The following is a 22,586-nucleotide window of genomic DNA, read 5'->3' as shown; positions in this document are numbered from 1 at the left end:
CAGTTCTTAATAAACACAGATTTTTTTCCCACGCAGCACATTCTGATTAAGAATTGATTAGTTCATCTCTCGAGTCTTTCGAATCGTTCGTTCTTTTGTCACGTGACGTGACAGCATTGGATAGAGAAATTAGTTCATTTACAAGCTTCCTTACAAACGGGGTGCATAGTTATTATTATTATCATCATTATTATAATTATTATAAATATTATAATTATTTACTCTTACAGTTACGTGATGCGTTTCTGGTCTCAAATTGTAGCTTTTTACTTCTTACAGTTTATAAATGTCTGAATTTCTGTCATGATGGTTCTTTTCCATAACACTGAATGTTGTAACAAAGGTAATAAAGAGTTGGTTATTATTATTATTAAGTCTCTTTCCGGCTCAGTCTGCATAGGGTAAGCTTAAGGGTCTGTCACGTGATGAATGATCTACTCGAAAAACCCGAAGACTCGAGAGATGAACTAATCAATTCTCTTTCCGGCTCAGACTGTATTAGTTAAACTTATGTGGCTGTCACGTGATGAACGAACGACTCGGAAAACCCCGAAGACTCGAAACAGGTGAACTACTTGATTAATTCCAGTACAGAACCTATATGATGCTGCGCATGCGCGACTGAATGAATCACTCGCCGAGACGACTCGTTCCTCCCGAGTCACGTTAAAGATTTGTTCAAAATGAACGATTCGTTCAAGAACGACCCAACACTACTAAACTACATTTGTTCATCATTTCGTAACAGTTTACAATGTTTTACTAGTTTGCAGTCGTCGCTGACTGAATGATTGCATTTGCAGACATTCAGCACACTTAACTTACTTTGATTTCAGTTCGTTGTGCTGTAGTTTGCAATGCTTTAAATCTATGTCTGTTGTTAGTTGTTATCATTTGAGTACAACAGCTGAAATAAACTTGTATTTGTGGACTAATCGTTTTTCATCTATCCTGGTGTGATTGTTCTTAAACTGTTAGACTTTATTTACAAAATGAACAGGAATCTAAGACCACACACACAAGCATGGAAGTGTTCCTTTAATAAATAAAATTTTGGTTTAAACAAAATTGTATGGACAAAAGTTTAAAAAGTAGCCTACATTTGGCACACTGTAAATGAGAAAACGAATACTTCACTGCATTTTATGGAATGGAATAAGAAACTAATTTCATGTTAAAAAATAATTTTATTAACAAATGTTCATAAGTGTGCTTGTTTTGATATGATATATACAATATTGTTCTAAGGATTTGTATTAGTAAGGTTCTTTGTTCATGTTCACCAACTGCATCAGATTAAAAATATTAAAAAACATTAACATTGTGAAATAATTTTACAATTTAAAATAAAGTTTTTCCCCCTGTGATGTCAGATCTCAACTTCTCCTCTTCAGTGTCTCATGATCATTCAGAAATCATTCTAATTATGATTTGCTGCACAAGAAACATTTATGATTATTATCACAGTTGAAAATGGTTGTACTGCTTAATGAAGTGTGGAAACCATTATACAGCGACAAGATTCCTTGATGAATGGAAAGTTTAGAAGAACAGCATTTATTTGAAATAGAAATCTTTTTTTTACCTTATAAATGTCTTTACTGTCATTTTTATTAAATTAATGCATCATTGAAGAACAAAAATATAAATTTCTTAAAAAGAAAAAGAAATCATAGTAATCCCAAACTTTTGAATGGTAATGTCCTGTATCAAATGGGATTTTGAGTGTGAATCACTATTGAATTCATATTTTTAAAAACAAAATGTCACTGTCTCACATAACATCAACATCCACACCAACACACATTTTACCAACATCTTATCACAAGCTAATCAAGGCCACAATCCAATCTTTATTCCATTTTATTTTTTATAATAAGAGGCCTATTTTTATTTATTTATTTATGTAGTCATTTAGCAGACGCTTTACACATACATACACATGACAAAAAAGAAAACAAGTAGATAGAATAGAAAAAAAATAGAGAAAGCTAGTGTTAAGAGGCCTTTTTTTAAAGAAAACAAGCAGTTGGAAAATGAATAGAGAGTGCAAGTGTTAAAGGGTCAAGTCAACAAATAGATGGAATAGAATTACAATAGAGAGTGCTAGAGTTAGACGGTCAAATATAGATGGAAGAGATGTGTTTTTAGCTGTTTCTTGAAGATGGCTAAGGACTCAGCTGCTCGAATTGAGTTGGGCAGGCCATTCTACCAGGAGGGGACAGTTTATGAATATATATATATATATATATAAAGCCTAATTAAGAGTATATATATGTTTGTGAAACTTTATGACAAAGCCTATAAATAATGTTGCATGAGTGTTTGTCGTGCATCAAAATAGACCATGCATTTGTATCAATGATCATCGTGTATCATCCAGGTACAGTCAGTGCAACACATGGTCAAAGAACAGATGACACAGAATAACATCAGTGTAGGTTGCAAAATGTTTATTAGGCCACTTATATGGTGGTGAATATTATTTCATTCATTGCCAGAAGATGACCGTTTTAAAACTTAAAAGGTAACAGAAGAGCATAAAAATAAATAATTGAAATGGTAGTTGGATCTGTGCTACTATTGGAAACCTGTGTAGCTGTAATCATCCAGGCGTTCTGGGATTTTTGGTTTCACTGTGCAAATGGAACCTTAAACCTTGTGATAATCTTAATTTGTAAATTTACATTTGTTTGTAAAAATGTTTAACTATTTTACATTGGAAAAAGAAAAAAATATGTTTTTGCAGCAGTGTATGATTGTATCATAGTTTACAACCAGACAGCAGACAATTCACAACCAGACAACATGGAGAACGTTGAACGGGGTAAGTTAAGACATGGATCATCACACCAGTATACAAAAAATATATATGTCCACAGATACGTTTCTATAGGTTTATTTCATTTCTTGCAGGCAGTGATGTATTCAACAAATGATAACAACTAATAACAGACACAGTTATAAAGCATCGCAAGCTAGAAATGAAGAGCACAAAGAACTAAAATCAATGTATAGGCTACAACTAGCTGAAGTTTGCTGTGCTTTATCCTAACATTACACAAAGAATGTCTGCAATCATTCAGTCAGCGACGACTGCACAAAACGTGCACTGTAAACTAATAAAAACATTGTAAACTGTTACGAAATGATGAACAAATGTAGTTTAGGCATAGGTTTGTGCAACACTACATATATTTACCTTTTTAAAAATATTCCATTAAACCTGCTGAGATACAAGGAGCATGAACTGAAATTCTCAGTTCCACACGCATGTCCGAGAAACTCATGAATATTCATGTATGCTCCGCCCACTGAAACCGAAAATCAAGGAAACCAAAAATCTCATAACACTGGCGACTCTCCACCAAATTCGGGGGATCGCTTCAGCTCGAGGAGCCCTCTCGAACGCCATCCTCCGCTCGTGCGTCGTTAGCCTCCCGGGATCGCTTGATCGGTGGGCTCCGGACCGCGAAGACAAGCGACAACGGTGTACCAGCTCTAATGCCATGGCGAAAGTTTGAGCAAAACATGCTAACTGTTCTGTCTTTGGCTGCACAGATGAGCACAGAACAATACTTAAGAGTCCCAGCCTCAGAGGAGACAAGAGAGCAGTGGATTTATTGATTTATTTAGGCTACTGTATATTGCTGCTGCTGCCACACAGATCTAAAATAAACAAGCGATTTATTTCCCAGCTCTTTACCTTCACAGACATAACCGACTGTTTTTGTAACTGGTGTGTTTTTAACTTAAACAGTACTCACATGCTGCGACAGCCGCTTTCTGTCCGCGTGCTCTATTCTGGAAAAGGGGGCGGGGAGTAGCAGCTCATTTGCATTTAAAGACACAGGCCCGAAAAACAGCGTGTTTCTGCTTCCACTCAAAACAGGCATTTTCAAAATTATATAATAAATGATCTGTGGAGTATTTTGAGCTGAAACTTCACAGACACATTCTGGGGACACCAGAGACTTATATTACATATTGTAAAAAGAGGCATAATATGTCACCTTTAAGTGAACGAATCGTTCTTGTGACCGCTTTGGTTATAAATGTTTTTCTCTTAATCTTTTTTACTGTAGTGTACCTTAATAAATTCCAGTTCAAGTTGAAGGATGAGTGAAAATTTAAGGGAAAAAGATAAATTTGCTGAAAAATGATGAAAACGTTTATGATGCACACTTTGGAGTCTCAGTCGTAGGCCTATGGCCCTGTGCTAAACGGAATATAATGTGCACTTGCGGTCTTACAGACTTACAGTCCCTTACGAAAATTAACCATGGTTTTACTACAAATAAAACCAAAAAACCATGGTTACTATTGTTAAACCATAGTAACCACAAATTAACCATGGTTTTGCTACACTAATCATTTACCATTTGTAGTAAAATTGTAGTAATCAATATGCCAAAAAAACATGGTTACTACACTTTTACTACAATTAAAATAATTTTCGTAAGGGATGGCCACTGTGTGCACGTGTCCGTTAAGTCTACGAGACCGTAGGGCAGGGCTGGCCAACTTCGGAGGGCAGGTGTGTTTGATTAGGGTTGGAGCTAAACTCTGCAGGACAGTGGCCCCCCAGGACCGAAGTTGCCCAGCCCTGCCGTAGGGTGTCCCATTCATCATTTTAGCGTTCAGAAGGGAGCTCGTGAGTGTCCCCTTTGCGCCACTATGGGCACTCGATACGACTTCTGCCGAGCAGCAGACTTCTACCCGACAGTCAAAGCGGCATTACGTCACAAAAGTGCAGACTCAGAGGAAGACCGCGAGGATTTAGGGTACGATTTGGGACAGGGCCATTATCGAATTCTTGCATTGTTTCAGTCAACTCGGAGATGAATCGACTGAGTGAATGATTCAATGACGCGATCACTTGTTGCCTCCTTCCGACATAATGAATCTTTTTAGTGATTTCAATTATTCAAAAGATTTGAGTCAATGAGAATCAAAGCCATTGTTGGGTGCACTCTGCAGTGCCAAAAACCAAAATATGCTGAAGACAGGATTTAATCAAAGATTTTCTTCATAGCACATTAATGTTCAACTATTTTAATTCGCCTATTCACTGCTGCAACTGCTGAAATTTATCCACTGATCACACTCATTGGTGTGGTCACAATAAGTGACAATCAAATCAAAAGTGAATGTCTAGACTGCCATGCTCTTCAAACATGATAATATCCACTTGCAGTACTGAAGGTGAAGTGTCCCATCTACCTGTCTAATGGAGAAGGAGAGGGCGGGGATAATCAGCCCTGACCAAGACGTTTAAACTCCAGCAGGGAAGCGGGGAGGAGGATAAGGATTGTAATTTGGATTTAAGAAGATTACTTTGCAGAAGAGCTCGCTCTCCATCTGCAGTCAGCCTCACACATCCAGTGACGTTATAATGACTAAATCTTTGTTATCTTGATTCAAATCGCGAGTTGATGACCTGATTGACCGTAATGATTTCGCAGTATGGTTAATTATTCATATTTCCTGTTGTGAGCTAAATTCGCTACAGTGGATAACGAGCATTGCTGGATTGGCTTGGCCTGGATCTTTGTTGAATAGGCATTGTGAATTTTAGAGCTGAAAAGCTTAGAGGAAATGAAGACGCGACCCACAGGAAACAATTCCAACACCGACTGGATGGGCTCCCTGTGCCCTGCCCTCACATCCATGCCCCTCAAGCACCTGGCGGTTCCTGGTGAGAAAACGTATTTTCCTTTTTGACATTTAACTGAAATTAAATTAAATATTGAAGTGTGGGTAAAAGTAAAACAAGGTATTTTCCATTTATAGCTATTTAATTTTAATGCAATTATTTGTTACACTGCAAAGACAGCACAGAGTTTATTTCTCATTGTTTTCTTTTTGGGGGGCCTGTCACTAGCCCTGTTTCCATTTTTTTGCTGTATTAACAATATATTCATATTTTGATTATTCATTATTAATTGTTGTTGTTAGTAGTAGTAGTAGTAGCAGTAGTATCTATTTAATATTGATTAATAAATTGTTCATTTTAATTAAATATATAGCTATATAATACAATATATATATATATATATATATATACAAATATGCAAATGTGAAATTTATATATAAATATTAATTTATACTTATTTCATTTATATTACAGATTATATATTTCTAGATGTTATATTATTTCTATACTTTTTATATATTTATAAATATTATATAACACTAAATATATAATACATATTTTATTAATATATACATCTTAATTTTTAGACTTAAAATCCAACTATTATTAAAACAATGCAAAATGTAATAATGTAAAAAAAATTTAAAAAAATAACGACAATGATGACATAATCCTTTCAGGATGATAATTCTATATCCTTTTTGACAATTTGTCTTGTTTTTTTTAGGCTTTCATTAGAGGACAGTCTTAAATGATCAAACCTGTTCCTGTGATTTTGTATAGAAAACAATTAATTATTGAAAGCTGGATATTTCTAATAAATCTTTAATATTGTTAATAATCTAATAAACAACTTGTAGAGTCATGACATAATGGCTAGGACTATAGAACTGTCCTGAGTTCTTTGTCTTGATGCTGCCTTTATGCTTGTGCTCTAGGTTCTCATGATTCCTTCAGCTTCTGGGTGGATGAACAAGCTCCAGTCGGTCCAGACCAGAAAACGTATGTGAAGCACCTGGCTGCGATATTCCGCTTCCTGGCCAAGAAGGTGATGAAGAAGTGGTCCATGACCCAGAACCTCACCTTCAGGGAACAGCTCGAGGGAGGAATACGCTATTTCGACCTGCGTGTTTCCTCCAAACCAGGAGAACCAGGCCACGAAATATACTTTATACACGGGCTGTTTGGACACAATGTACGTGATGGCCTTAATGACATTAACAATTTTTTTAACCTACACAAGAAAGAGGTTGTTTTTTTAGACTTTAACCATCATTATGCAATGAGCGAGGAGCACCATCATTACCTAATCAAGATGCTGAAGGACGTGTTTGGTCACAAGCTCTGCAAGATTGACGTGGTGGAGGACATCACTCTGAATTATCTGTGGGAGAACAGGTACCAGGTGAGCTCTGGATGTCACCACACAATCTGATGATAATAATAATGGCTTTACGTAAAGAAGAAAATCTGAAACGTTTTTTGACGAGAAGAAAAAGCCGCAAATATCAATGGAAAGTGTTGGTGGACAGATGGTTTTAGGTCAGTGATTAATCTGCTTGATATCTAAATCTGTGAGAACTTGAGATAACAGTTAGTGCCCTTTAGATGGAGGAAAAAAGACACTCATTATGAGAGGTTGACTTTTTAACACTTTAAAACAAATCCAAGCCTTCGTCATAGCGATTAGGTGATCAGTCATACTGAAACTTATTTCAAAACAGCTGTCAAAAACCGGAAAACATAACGTTTTTCCTGTTACCAATACAAATGCTAGTTCTGTCTCACAGCATCAATACACAAACTCATACTGCACATGCAAAGCTGTTTCTGGCTAGATTCCTTTGATATCAATTAAAATATATATTTTTTTATTAATAGTTTGTTGTCAAAGAAATGTCTGTATCTGATCTGTATTTGCATCAGCACTATAAATGAGATATGGAAATAATTGGATTTTTTTGTGAGTGTTTACTTTTTACTGTAATACCAAACTTGAAGTTATGAATGTTTTGTTACCAATTTATTGTGTCCAGTTGTCAGTCCTGTGTTCCGTGTCTTGTGTTTTCCTCCCCCACGTGCTTTCCATAACCCAGTTTTCCCTCATGTGCAATTATGTTATTGCTCCCAGGTTTTTTTTTCGTCATCCCCTCGTCATGTCATGTGTATTTAAAGTGTTTCCTGTTCTGAGTCTAGTGTGCGGTATTGAATGTCGTCTTTCCCCGCTACGTGTGTGTTCCTGGTTCCCTTGATGTCAATTAAAGTCTGTTCGTTGAAAGTTTACTCCTTGTCTCCTCGTTCCTCGCTCCGCGTTCCTACACAGTAGCGATCGTGACACCAGTGTTATTTTAGTATCATTGAGATACTATTATTGCTTTTGTTAATATTTTAAATAAGTTTTTATCATAAAATATTTTTTTCCCATTTTATACTTCACATTATTGTTACAGTTTTAGTAATTTTGTTCTGTTTTTATAATTTACGTCTTTTTTGTTTGTTTATATAGTTTTATTAATTTTACAGTATTCAGTTATAGTTTTAGTTATTTTAGTACATCGAGTCAAACTAAATTAAAATGAAAAATGTCACATTGGCAACTAGCTGAAATAGATGTGCTTTTATATTTTATTTCAAGTAATGGAAATTATTTTTTGGTTTTAGTTTTAGTTTCACTTTTAGTTTGTTAACTATAATAACCCTGGCTGAATTAGTGCAGATGACTCTTTGTGTGTCTGTGGTGTGTTGCACCAGAGTTCAGCTATTCCAACTGTGTACTGAACCCTAATCACCATAGGATTAATGTCTCGCCTCCACTCCGATAGAGACAGACAAGTGTACAAATGGCAAAAACTGGACACCAACATCCCATTTGAGTACTCTATTTGTGAACACCTTCCGTTTAACAGATTCTCATGTTAGTCTTTGTGGACATAACTGATTAAGATGACATGCAAATCAACATGGTGTTCTGATTAATAACTGAAAAGGTGGTGAACCAAGTCCAAGTCATTTTTCAGAGTATTTTGAGGTTCAAATGGATTTTTACATTTTGAAAATATAAATGGTTATTAGTAAATCACAGAAAATTGAAAAGTCATGGGGCCTTTGAATATTGTTAGTAGGCAAAACTGTTGAGAAATGCTCTTTTGGCTGTTGTGGGTAGTTACTATATGGTTGCTAAGTTAAATGGTTTTACCACATTGTAAAGTGGTTTCTAGATTATTTTGAGTGGTTACTATACTGTATGCTTACTAGAACCCAACATCTACCAACCAAGTCTAATTCTTGTTCCTAAACAAGTCTCACGTGCTTATCTATGAGTAATTTTTTTGGTCTATTTTTATCGTCTAAGATAGCACACCTCTCCTTAAAGCAACAGTTTATCGTAAAATGAAAACTCATTTACAATTTAGTTGTAAATTTGTATGACTTTCTTTTTTTGTGTGGAAAATGTAAAAGAAGATTAAAAAACACACAATGGTTGCCAAAGACCAAAATGGTTACCAACATTTTTCTAAATATCATCTTTTGTGTTCAGCAGAAAAAAGAGAGTCATACATGTTTGGAATAACATGAGGATGAGTAAATGATGACAGAATGATCAGTTAAAATTTACTTTGATTGTTCACTTTAGGAATTCTGTTGATTATAAGTAATTTTAACTAACTCATCAGACTATTAGTAGAGTTTTAGTAGACTGCAAAGTTATTTATAGTCAACAGTATGTCTAAAGGGGACCATCAAAATAAAGTGTTAAAGAATTTTCATTTTTGGGTGGATCATCCGTTTAATAATTTGGATAATTCAAGGTTTTACTGTTGCTAAAATGTGTGTACTGAATTTTAATATTTCAATACGGTTTGTTCTAAATGCGCGCTACAGCAAGTATTTTGAAAGTACCACTAATAATATCATAATTAGCACCCATCATGTCAATTTAGAACAATGGCTCATTCAGTCTCTGGCATTTGTGTTTGATTTTACAGGTCATAGTGTTCTACCATCACCCATCTGCTGAGGGCTGTCCTGTGATGTGGCCTGGTAGTAAAATTCCTGCCCCATGGGCCAATACCACAGACACCACCAAGCTCATCCAATTCCTGGAGACAACTCTGAGTGAACGAGCCCAAAACGGCAGCTTTCATGTCTCTCAAGCCATTTTAACCCCACGTGTCAAGACCATCGCCAGGGGCCTGGTACAGGGGCTAAGAAACTACCTGGTGGAGAAGTGAGTATTTAAGTAAAGGAAGCTGTTTTTGTTCGTTTTGTCTTGTTTGGCTGCTGTCCTCTCTCGGTCTCTCTCTCTATCTATATATTATAAACTCCTATAAATGAATTACTATAAAATGTAGCCTATAAAAATTATTTTAGCTTATCATTTTTGTTTAGTTTAAGCTGAAGTACTAAAATAACTATAACTAAATAAATAAAATATTAAAATAAAATCTAATTAAAAATATTAACAAAAACCATAACAGCATATTGGTGATTAAAACAACACTGATCAGAGTTATTATAATTAACTAAAAACTAAAACCACAAAAAATGTTGATACCTCAAATAAATTAAAATGTAAAACCATATTAAAAAAATAATAAAAATGACACGAACCCAAAATTAAAAATAAAAAAAATTCAATAAAATTAAAGCAGAAAACCTAATTTCTTCCTTCCAGTCAACTTTGCATTTAATATGCTTTGATACAGCACTCTGTGAACAGCCACCCCTTTCAGTAACGACCTTCTGTGACTTACGCTCTTTGTGGAGGGTGTCAATGATTGTCTCCTGGACCATTGCCAAGTCAGCAGTCTCCCCCATTATTGTGGTTTCAAATAACAAGAGATACCCGGAATTTATACTGTAGGGATGGTCATTTAATGAAACTCAAATGTAAATATTCTAATATTTTGAGATACTGGATTTTTTACTTTCATGAGCTGTAAGCTCTAATCATCCAAATTAAACCAAAAAAAACTTTGAAATGTTTTACTTTACATTCAATGAATCTTGAATATATGGAAGTTTCACTCTTTGAAATAAGTTACAAAAAATGAACTTTCTCACGATATTCAAAATTTTTTAGATGCACCTGTCCTGTATATATACTGTATGTATATCCCTTACAGAGCTTGTGTTGGAATAATTTTTAAATCATCCACTAGGTGGCAGGCCCAACAACATTGCAAATTTGGTAAGTGGGGTCTGAGGAAACTTTTCTTGAGGACAAATGCAGGGGTCCACTAAGATCCCAGCCTACTCATTGGGCCCGGTTGAAGGGGCCCCTCTTAAAAATTCCCAGGCATATTGAAATACACTACTGGCTTTTGATCTATGCATACAGAACATCTGCATATTGTGTACAGTACATATAGTCTCCAAACTATATATTGTATGCTCTTGTGAGTATAGCATTTGAAGTTAGACTGTCTGAATTTAATAAGACATAGTGGCACATACTGACCGACACAGAAGTATGGAGCCTTGTGCTGTGTCTTAGCGGACATCCTAGTGAGAGAGCCGTCTCGGAGGAAGTTGTTTAATTCTGCCTGAGTGTGGAAGTTGGATTGTTTATTATTCTGGGATAAACACAGTCTGAGCTTCCCATTTCCTGGTTTTGTCCGGGCTGCTGTGGTAGATCACTGTGGAGCTTGGGAAGTGTATTTCTAGTCAGAGCTGACTCAGCTGACCTGAAATAGAATTATGATGAATAGAAAGAAAAAGAACAATTTATTTGAATTTTGCATCCTACATGTCTATTCTTACATGTGCTTCTGTTGTTTCACTCACAGGAACCTTCCAACCATAATGACGTGGGTGGAGGCACAAAAGCCAGGAGTAGATGGGGTCAATATCATCACTTCAGACTTTGTAGAACTTGTGGACTTCGCAAACACTGTCATTAAATTAAATAACCTCTTCATTCAGGATCGGCCAGGCACATGACCTTTTCAGTGACCACCATGAAGACTGAAAGTGTGCTGACCATAAGGACCTGGAATCACATGGGGGTCACAGCAGGTGACGGATATTTATGACCATTTTTTTATATTTAATTCAACAGACCTTTAGGTGCCATCAATCTGATGCCCATGTTCACTGAAACACAAATGTTGTTTTTATTCTTTTCAACAACAGTTGTTCGCCTACAGTTCATGTATTGAAGGAAACTATTGTAATTATTCATGATTAATTATAATATTTTAGAACATATTTTAAGAATTGTTAAATGTTTGTTTTTTATCACAATATCAGAGCAAGAACAAACAGGGTCATTGAGTTTTTTCTTATGTCTTGAAAAATAAAGTTCATTGAGTTTTTTGTTGCATCATGAAAAAGAAAGTTTCCAATATTTTATATAATATCTCAGCACATTAAAAATATACAATGGCTCATATGTATACCTGATGTGATCAACAGTTTCTGGTCTTTATTTGTGTTTGGAAGATGTGGGTCTCGGTCATGGCAGGAACCTTATTTTGACAGCTGGTGCAATACAACAATAAACAGTTTTTCTATTTTCCATCGCCTCGATTTTCTTAGAAAATTTGTCAAAATAATAAATTCTACCATGGTGGATAATATTTTATAATTTAATTAAAAAACAATGTCTCTGGGGTGTTTTTTGACAAGTAAATACATTCTTTAAATTTTTATTCATACAAAAATTTTATTTAAAAATTAAATTATACATTGTGGCCTTTTAAATGTATGTTTTATTTTTCAGTGGTACTTTAATATTATTTATCAATTAGTTTTTGTTTTTTATATATTTATTTTTATTTATTATTTATTTATAGTTTAATATTTATATATTTATTTTGGTTTTAGTTTTAGCCTTGGAACATTTCTAATTTTGTCTAATATTTATACTTGTTTTATTTTTTTATGTAATATTTTTATTTTATTTCAGTTTTATTTATATTACAGAAAACTATTTTAATAGTTTTAGTTAACAGTAACAACACTGCATGACACAAACATGAAAGGCTTTGAGAGATTTACCTCCCTTTAAATGAAGTACTTAAATTTCTTTAAAAAAAAACAAAATCAAGTGTAATCAAATTTTTTTTCCCACTCTAAATCTCAGCTTAATTTATTGCTCTTCAGTATTTAAAAAAAAATTCTTACCAGTATTCACAGAAACAATGTGAGTGTCTGAACATCAAGGGCCCTTCAGAGTGCAAGATCTTCCACACCTGCAATTCCCTGTGACCATGTCCACATTCCAGTGTTTTCTGTGGTCTCTGGGATGGGAAAGCCATCAGATAATGATCAGGAGCATGTGAACGAGTCCACACAGAGCATTTGAATCCAATAAAGAAACAATTACGTGCTCAAAGCATGAAGGTATTTAGGAAGAGAGAAAGAAAATAGAGACAGATCTAATCAGCACAGCTGCTCTCTTTCTCTTTGGCTTTAAAATCACAGTTTTTGTTCACCGCCGCTATCGTAAAGGGAATGTTTCCCCTTCAGTTTTTCAGTTTGGATATTGATAGTGAATTTCAAATGAGAAATGCAGCCAAATTTTGAATCCAAAGACATCGTAGGGTCCGACATCATAGGGTCCGAAAAGCTCTATGCATTCGCATTTTTCTCATTTATTTTTTCATTTCATTATAAATTATAAGCATAACAATGTGAGTGAAAAGTTACATTGAAAGTATCTGAAACCCATACATTTCTGAAAAATCTGATGATCATGTTCTCCAGCTTGATTGGAGATAATCTAATGAGCTTCAACAGAAGCAAGAACATCTGACTCTTTGTACAAAGGAGTCACATGCATGACGTCATACATTTGCTAATTTGATTAAATTAAAATATTAAATTATTCTTATTAATTTTTCATAATCATGTTACTGTGTTTTAAAGGTTCCAAAATCCTGAAAATGCCCATGTTTAACCCTTGTGCTGTGCTTTATTTGGTGTTCTGGTCAAAAACGATTGCTTGTAAATATCTCATTATGCTATAGTATCACCAAATCTTGGATTCAATCTTTTAATCAACTTGTTTTATTTTCAAATTGTACAGGATTTATATTTCTTTTTGGAATGGGTTGATCACAGGCCTCATTGATCTGAGCTTATGCACCTCAGTTTAGGAGTGAAAAAAGCATTATTTGTGGATAATTTTGGCTCAGAAGGTGCGTCAGCTCAGATCAATGAGGCCTATGATCAATCAGTTACAAAAATTAGTGGAATTTTAGTGGTCAGACGTTTGGACTTTATATCAGTGATTTGACATGTAACACCAAGCCTTAAAAAACATCTTGCCAAATTTTTTGAGAAGCTCCAGACAGAGACCTGGCCAGCTGCATTTTGAAACTATGACATTCTTTGTTCTTTCCATGAAAGTGTGCACCAGTGGTCTTTATAAGACCTTAACAAACAAAATTCCTTCTCTCCATCCTTTCTTTCACACTCTCGCCTCTCCTTTTGTTCACTCCCACTATTTATTTCATTCCAGGTCCTGAAAGAATGTCAGGGGTTGTGTTTTTTTTTCATGTCGGCAGCAATGCTACTTATATAAAGGGACACTAACTGCAGTGTAATTACACGCCGCTGTGGCCTTGTGGGTACAGTGGACGTCTTCCAGTGTTTTTTGTAACTGGCTTAACGCTTGTAGCTTCTGTCTCTTTGTTTGAGGGTTCTGCTGGGTTCCCCTGGTCTTCAGGGTGAAGGGAGGCTGTATGGGGAACACAGGCCATCTGTGAACTGACCAAAGTTCATCCAGCTCTCCATTCCCTCTGTTTGTCCAGCTCATTTAGGAACTATAAAAAGTAATGACGCATTTTGATGGCATTTTAGGTAAACATACATACATTGAATTATTTATTTGGTAAATGGCATTCGTCTTGTTTCGGAGATAAAGAAAACTGGAGGAGCGTGCACTGGAGCATCCTGTTTACCAAAAGATTTCAGCCACACTTTCACTCCACAACTGGATGTTGGGTGTGAACGGCGGTGGGTGTGAATTTATGACACACGTTGTAGACGGTGTATGTTAAATAAACAAATGTTTCACTGTGTATATTTTTAGTTGACAGCTTAATTAGTGAGAGGAGGAAATCCTCTTTTTGGTATTTGATATGTTCAAAAAAACAAAATTCAAGAATTGGCCAAGTAAACTCGCAAGAAAAGTTAGTGGGGGTTTTTTCAGAGAAAACAAGCAGTTAGTAAATGAATAGAGTGCAAGTCTAAAAGGGGTACGTTTTTTTTAAAGAATAGAATTAGAATAGAGAGTGCTAGAGATGGAAGAACTGCATTATACATTCATATTATACAAACTATTAAACAATAATATACTCACAATTCCCTTGATGCAGGATAAGGATGAAGGTGAGGAATGACACTGCAAGAGACTAAAAGAAATAAATAAGGAATAAGTGATAAATAAATGCATGCTTTGATCACAGCAAAGCAGAAAATTTGACATAAGCCATAAAAATGACACATAACAAATAAACCTAGAAATATATAATTAATTAAATATATATATATGTTTTATGTACTTCTAGGCTATACCTATGTTAATGTCAACATTTTGATAAAATAAAGTGAAGATGAAATATTGTGTAACATTCTATCAATATTTCTGGTTAATTTCAAACTGTTGCTTTTAAAAACTAAAGGCGGGTGAATGTTTTGACCCATGTCACAAGAACCAGTGAGCTGTCAATGCTGGCTGAACTGCACGCGCGGCTAAATCCAGTGCGCATGCGCACTTCAGCGCACGGTCTAGTTCCAGCTGTTGCGCATTCCACAGCACAGCGGAGTCGCCGCTGGCCAAGAGCGACAGGACAGCGCCTTGAAGTCACCAAAGAGCCACGGGACTTGCTTAATTTCTTTGAAAAATAATTATTTGTAACAGAGTCCTTGTTTTCAGTTTTCTCAATAACGTTCGGCGGAGCTTTTGGACTTTACAAAGAAAGGGAAATATTGAATAGGCTTGATCTTCTTTTCTTTCTGTCATTTGGAAGCGCACAGGATATTTGCGGAAGAGCGCTATACGCACCTTCAGTATAAGTGTCTTTGGAGCTGCCATTCAAGATGACAGACATCGTTTCAGCAATGGTGAGACTTTTTCCCGTTTCACACAAAAAATAGTCCTTAAAATAAAACTTTAGCTATTTAATAGAAAGCTGTTCTTTTAGTAACTCGAAATAAGCGCACGGTGTCTGACTATATACAAACTGGGTAAATCTTTAATTAGGGATATTTACTTAAAATATTGGAAGATCAATATCTTTCAATCTATATGATTTATATGGTAATATATTTCTACACATACGGCATATGGGATAGTGTGGGGTTTTAATATTCCATGTGATGATAATGACATTTTCATCAAGCTGGACTCACTAACATAAAACTTATAAAAACAAGTATTAGATTTCTCAATTAAAAAACACAAATGCTGATTAGTTTGGTTATGACACCTGAAATTCCTCTTTTTCATAATGTAAAAACGTTCAGTCTTCTCAAAGAAAACCTAAACAACTGATTCATGTAAATACAAAATGAACTGAAATCATGTTCTTTTTAAAAGTGTCCCTAATTGTTAGCTTATGTCTAATGTTTTGTAAGTTAAATACTGATAAATATGATTGATAAGGTTTATTTTGGTTGCAGTATTTATTTAACTTAATCTATAATCGACGCTTGGCACAAGTCATGGCATGGGTCTAGATGTGTTTTGTCTGTTGAATTCATCATGGGCACTGAATCATGACTCTGAACTGAGAAATAGGCATCATGCAGTAAACATCAAACACCAGAGACAATGAAATAGCCCATTTTTAAAACAATCTGAAAGCAAACGGGTAAGGAACTAGTGTTGTGAGGTACCTGATTGAACAAGGAATAATCAAACTGAACCAAACAAACGATTTAAGGTTCATATTGTGTTTTTTGTGCATTGTTTTTGTTTTATTTGACTTAAATGTCCCATCTGTGCACAAACAACAGCATTAGAACCCTCAAACCAGATGTTTTGGTTGTAAAGTAACAGTCTATGACACTCAGAGCACAATTGTTATAGTTACATGCATAAGAGCAGCAATTATTTCATGAGTCAGTGTGAGGGGATGAAAAGAAATAAACATGTTGTGAACAGACACAGAGAGGGATGCTAGAAGCTATAAGTGAAAAACATGCTATAGTTGTGAAAACAGTGGACATGCCACTCAACACACAATTGGTTTTCGGTGTTAAGCTGATGATTGTTGATGGTTCAGATGTTAAAAAGACAGTAATCACTTGTGCTGAGTGACGATTCTGGCAATCAGTATAACCATGGCAGCAAGAAAAAGAACATCTGCATGAGGTTTGTTTGCATTCAAAAACACCTCAAAGTTAGGTGATTTACTGTGGACCAAACATACACTCTTGGTTCCATATGGGGGTTTTCACAGTGATGCCATATAAGACCCATTGTGAGTTCCCCAAAGAGTACGCCATTTTGAAAATAATTCTTTGTGTTCTTAGTGTGAAGAACATTTTAAAAATCTAAGAACCTTTTGTGGAATGGAAATGTTCCATGAATGTTAAAGATTCTACATGGAACTATGGATGCCAATAAAGAACATTTTTAACCATCTGGTGACATTTTATGTTCTGAATTTGTAAAATGTTTTACTTCATTTCAATGGTACGAAACTTTTGGTATGACTTTTGTGGCACTTGCTATATGTACACAAATCAGATGATTAGAAAAGTCTAAATTGTCTTACACTGAAGTAGTCTTTGATAATGTCTAAATATATATCCAAATGCAAAACATAATAAAAGTAATTATGTCTGAAAAAATATATTCCTAAAATTTGTAGTATTTTATAGAATTAAATGTTGCTTAATTAAAATACAAAATATATCAAATTAAATATAGTATTACTTTCATCTTTAAACACACATTTCTATATAAAATTTCATATATAAAATTATATTATGTACTGTTAATAATTTAAAAAGTGGTTTTAGTGCAGTGAGTGTTAATGTCAACATTTTGTTAAAACATTAACTTGTACAATGTAGAAAAGTTTTCAAATAGACTGACTGTTTAAATTAGCTTTATGTGTAAAAGAAATTAAAAGAGCTTTAGAGGAATACTGTTAGAATAATATTACGCAAGGTTTTGCAGCCTAATGTGGATTTCCTTACGTTCTTATTCCTGTAGCCAGATGCAGCTGTAACAACATTCCACACTCTTTCATTTGTTAACTTTGGAATTTGAGGCTAATGATTTAAAAGCTCTTAATATGTTTTTTCAGACAATTTTTTAAATCTTGCATTAGACCAATTATTTATTCAGTTCCTCACGTCTTTTATTGAAAAGCAATTTATATCGGCAAGTCACATTCGCCCTACCTCTACAAAATCTTCCAAATTGCTGTCGCAATTATGGTCTTTATAGTTAACTGTTGCTATTTTTAAACATAACATTAATATCACCCTCCTAATGCAACATAATGATTTTCAGTGGCCTGATAGTCAGTGAAATACTAAAAGGGGAGGAAACTCAGAACAGAGAGGGGTTTGTCTACCTAAAAGATCTTGCATCATTAAGTGTGTCCAGGGGAAGCAAGTGGGCTGCTTCAACCCTTCATAAATGAGCTGCATGCCATGAAGGGAATCCCATATTAAGCTGAGGTCCAGGCACAATGAGATCATTGTCACATGTGACAGACTGGACTAAATAAGCAGCGCTGCTTCGCCACCTTTGAGAGATCAGATGGGTTTTCTATGCTGATATTGTTAAAGAGGCGAGTGCGTGACCTTTAATCAAAAGATGATGACCCCTAATAAAAGACAAACATGTCAAAGTATCTCTTTAACATGGCACTATAATTTCAGAGCCAACACAAAGCCTGCATTCATGACATTTCTTGTATCTAAGGCTATGTATGAATATCCCTTCATTTATTATATGTTAGAGATCGTTGCAAATCTGAAAGCTTCATTTCGACATGGACATCACTGAAAATAATTATAACAATCAGTTTAGTGAGTCAGATGTTGATTCAGTAGTCGCTCAATGAGGGACTGTCAGACTGAATACTATTAAAGCGGTTAGTTGCTTTTTGAATTATTCAATTAAAAGAATCAGCTCACAAGAGTAATTCATTCAGGAATCAGACTATACTGGTTGTGCTGCATGTTTTTCACTCAATAAAAAGAACCGGCTCAAGAGAGTAATTTGTTCATGAATCAGGATACACTTGTTGCGATGTGCATTTCTGATTCACTAAAAAGGGTCATTCGGACTACACAGGTTGCACTGTACAATTGTAGTTCACTTATTCAGTAAATAGAACCATTAGTTCAGGAATCAGACTACACTTACAATTTTGATTCATTTAAGAGAACAGGCTCGTAAGGTGAATCAGCCTACACTGGACACAATGTACAGTTTATGACTTTCTCACAAGAGTCATTTGTCCAGGAATCAGACTACATTGGTTGCACTGTATAATTTTGATTCACTTAAAAGAACAGGCTGATAAGGGTCATTTGTTCATGAATCAGACCATGTTGCTGCATGTTGTTGATTCACTAAAAATAACTGGTTCATAAGTGTTACTTGTTTAGTGAATTGAGCTGGCTCACATTGTATGTTGTTTTTGCATTTAGTCTGTGAAGACATCATATCACTACTGATTTATTTTGCTGTGGCGCTAAATATTGCTGTACTATTCCAGCAGTATGTATGCACTGCATGCAATACATTTGCCAAAATGTACCATATACAACAGAGCTCACCTGTGATGAGGTCATGTGACAACAATGTAGCATGCTAATACTTGAAATGTGTATTGTACTATAATGCCTACAATTAATAAATAATATCAGAGCCCTTAAAATAAAGGTTCCAAAAAGGGATTCTCACAGAAGAACCAAAGAAGATCAATTTATATATGATTCTTCTATGGTTCTTCTAAGAACTATTCACCCCAAAGAACCTTTCAGTGAATAAAGATTCCATTAATGTTAAAGGTTCTCTATGGGACCATAGTTGACAATAAAGAACTTTTATTTTTAAGGGTGGCAGTACACAGTAAATAGTAAGCTAGTATTCCATTCCAAACACAGCACATATGAAAGAGGAACCCAACCATCACAACCAAGATCAGCCTACGCCAAACACATTTAGAAATGACCTGGAAAGCGACCGTGTCTTTACCAGTGTTCTTGTTAGATCTGATGAGGGAAAGGAATGTAAACGGGGAGGTTGACAGACCGTTTCCCTTTTTTAAATCTCCCACCCGTCCGCCGAAATGCTAACCTTGTGTGTGGCTGTCACCACCCGTCCTGCAACTCTGGGAGAGACTTGAATGTGTGATCCTTCTTTGATCATCCATGTGCATTACAGCACATGAGTCGATGGAGTTGTCAGGAATGTTCTCCCACATCATGTCTTGCATAAAACACAAGGACTCAAAAAGCCCTTTGTGTCAAATTCTGGCTTTGCCTGCTTCTTCTGTTTCTTCATCATAGATCTAAAGTCTCAATGTTCTTGTAACACTCCTGTCTTTCTCTCTGAGTCTGTCTCCACAGTCTTATCTTTCATCCTGTCTCAGTGGCTCATAAAATAAATGTTGTTTTCAAATTAACACTCTCCCCCTCTTCCTTCCCCCATTTGATTTATTTCCTGCATGTAAATAACCCTCCGCAGTCTTTATGAACAGTCTGGCTTCTTTGTTTTCAGTAGATGTCTGAACATGCCTGAACATTGCAGCTTCCACCTGAATCAAGAGGTCTTGATGACTAAAGCCATAGTCAGGGTCATCTAATCAGCCAGTGTTTAAACAGCAAACCTGCCCTTATCGCCCCACAGTTGCCCACATCTATAATCCCAAGAGCTGATTGGATGGTGAGGTGCTAGAGAGGAATGTAGATGATATTTTGATCCTGGGGAGACACACCAAAGTAGCTCTCAGAAGCAAAACACTGGGACATTCCTGCAGGAACACGCCTGTCTACCTGTCAGGAAAGAGGGCAAAGAAAGTTGAGGAAGGGGTTTATTGGTCATGTGCAGTTGTTGTTGAGCTGTAAATTAGGTCATGTTATTGTCAAGTGCCCTCTTGGGATGTGGCCAGACATGACCTTAGGGTCTTAAATATCTAAAAGGACTTAAAGAACTTAAAGTTGAACTTTTTTACATAAGTAAATTATCCTCAGTTTGAATTTAATGCAGTGCTGTTTAATTTCTGTTCACTTTAAATCAAGTGAGTTTACCTTATCTAAATACACTATAATTCAAAAGTTTGGGGTTAGTAAGATTTTTTTTATTTTTTATAAATTACTTTTATTAAACAAGGTTGCATTTAATTGATCGAAAGTGACAAAAATACATTTATAACGTTACAAAATATTCTATTTCAAATAAATTGTTTTATTAAATTGTTTTTAATTATTTTAAATTGTAATAATATTATAATATTTATATAATACCTATTTTTTGATTAAATAATTGCAGCCTTGGTACGCAAAATATGCTTAGTTCAAAAGCATTAAAAAAAACCTTACCTCAAACTTTTCAAAAATAATGCACTTAAGCAGGCCTAAAAAGTTGTACGTATTTCCCATTCCTTGTGTGTTTGTTTAGTAAATGTTTTATCACATATCTTAGGGCAATGCTAAATAAAATAAATAAATAAAATAAAATAAAATGTTTTTATGATCACTTTTAAATATAAAACTTACAGATTCCGAGTGTATAAACGTACGAGCATAACTGCACTACTAACATGTTACTATCATGGCAAACAGTAGTATAGAATCATGGTTGTAGGTGCACTCTGATTGGACCCTGGCGTGTGGATTGGAAATGAGGGTGTTTGAACAGCAGTGACCTCATTCAGGAAGTCAGTTTTGTATCTGAGGAAACGGGAACAGCGTGAGGCGGTAATGGTCAGATGGCTCATGCAATTCCTGCTTTCAGGTCTGGAGAACCCAAAAAAAGTATGTGGACACTCAAGAAACACTTAACACAAAAAGGTCCTAAATTGAGTCAAACTGACTTCACTAAAAATCATATTGGAACTAGTTCTGCAGTCCAACAGCATTTAGCATTTGTAACCACATGGATTGATATTTTGGGTTTCTAATGCAATTAAATTATTAGAGTTTAACTCTAGAGTCTTAAGTGTCCAGATTCTTTTAGCTACATCTCTCTCTATGTATATGTATGAATCTGAGCAGGGTTAGCAGAAATGTACATAAGCCCCTCTCTATGGTAACTGCAAATCTGGGATGGCAGGACCAAAGCAAAGGCCATTTCTCACCATATCTCCATTGGCATGGTATACCAAACAGTGACTTGTGGGAAATAATAGGCATGGAACATTCCTGCCTTTTCCTCCCACATTCCTGTTTTTTGCTCCTTTGGGATCGTTTTCACACACATTCCAACCTATGTTACGTGTGGCTGCTGGATTAGATTGCGAGTATGTTCGCTCTGATGTTTATGGCCCCCAGGGGCTTTATTGTGAGTGTCTTTGCTGTACCTATCTTGTTACTGGAGTGCCATTAAACATAATAGCTTTTTTCTTATCTGTACTCACTCAATGGTGTTCAAGCTAGAACTGATAGATAACCAGCAACTGGTTGCTAATGTTGACTTTACATGATCTAAACCATCATGTTGGAGTAAATATTAAAGTATAATTTTCTAAACATCATACAGTCATAGTGGAAGGACAATTGATTAGAACTTATTAGGGTTATTTTAAGGGGTTAGTTAACCCTAAAATTGCATTCTTGTCGTTATTTACTTTACCTTCATGCTTTTCCATACTTTTAAAGTATTAATTCTGGAACACAAAAGAAGGAATTCAATGTTCTTTCTGCTCTTTTCCATACAATGAATGCTGAAGGTTGACAGGCACTGTTTGTCTCTTTAAAAAAAAAAATTTAAATAAAAAAAAAGCAC

General features: G+C 35.2%; 2 protein-coding genes across 4 annotated transcripts in view; both read left to right on the top strand.

Moving 5' to 3' along the window:
* The window catches only part of plcxd2 (phosphatidylinositol-specific phospholipase C, X domain containing 2), a 26,745-nt gene extending 15,003 nt beyond the window's left edge, over nt 1–11,742 (top strand). Inside the window, exons 2-5 of the mRNA XM_016274209.1 lie at nt 5,513–5,698; nt 6,595–7,061; nt 9,643–9,884; nt 11,446–11,742. Of these exons, the coding sequence (XP_016129695.1) occupies nt 5,599–5,698; nt 6,595–7,061; nt 9,643–9,884; nt 11,446–11,599 (963 nt within the window). The 5' untranslated portion in view covers nt 5,513–5,598 and the 3' untranslated portion in view covers nt 11,600–11,742. The remainder of the gene's footprint in view (nt 1–5,512; nt 5,699–6,594; nt 7,062–9,642; nt 9,885–11,445) is intronic.
* Nucleotides 11,743–15,439: 3,697 nt separating this feature from the next.
* Nucleotides 15,440–22,586, top strand: part of phldb2b (pleckstrin homology-like domain, family B, member 2b) — a 46,922-nt gene continuing 39,775 nt past the window's right edge. For all 3 annotated transcript variants that reach the window (XM_016274207.1, XM_016274205.1, XM_016274208.1), the window contains exon 1: nt 15,440–15,730. In XM_016274207.1, the coding sequence (XP_016129693.1) occupies nt 15,707–15,730 (24 nt within the window). In that variant the 5' untranslated portion in view covers nt 15,440–15,706. The remainder of the gene's footprint in view (nt 15,731–22,586) is intronic.

This window comes from Sinocyclocheilus grahami, unplaced genomic scaffold (assembly GCF_001515645.1).
Source record: "Sinocyclocheilus grahami isolate Dianchi unplaced genomic scaffold, SAMN03320097.WGS_v1.1 scaffold85.1, whole genome shotgun sequence".
Lineage (NCBI taxonomy): Eukaryota > Metazoa > Chordata > Actinopteri > Cypriniformes > Cyprinidae > Sinocyclocheilus > Sinocyclocheilus grahami.
The sequence above is the reverse complement of the archived record's forward strand: the minus strand, read 5'-3'. Positions and strand labels throughout refer to the sequence as shown.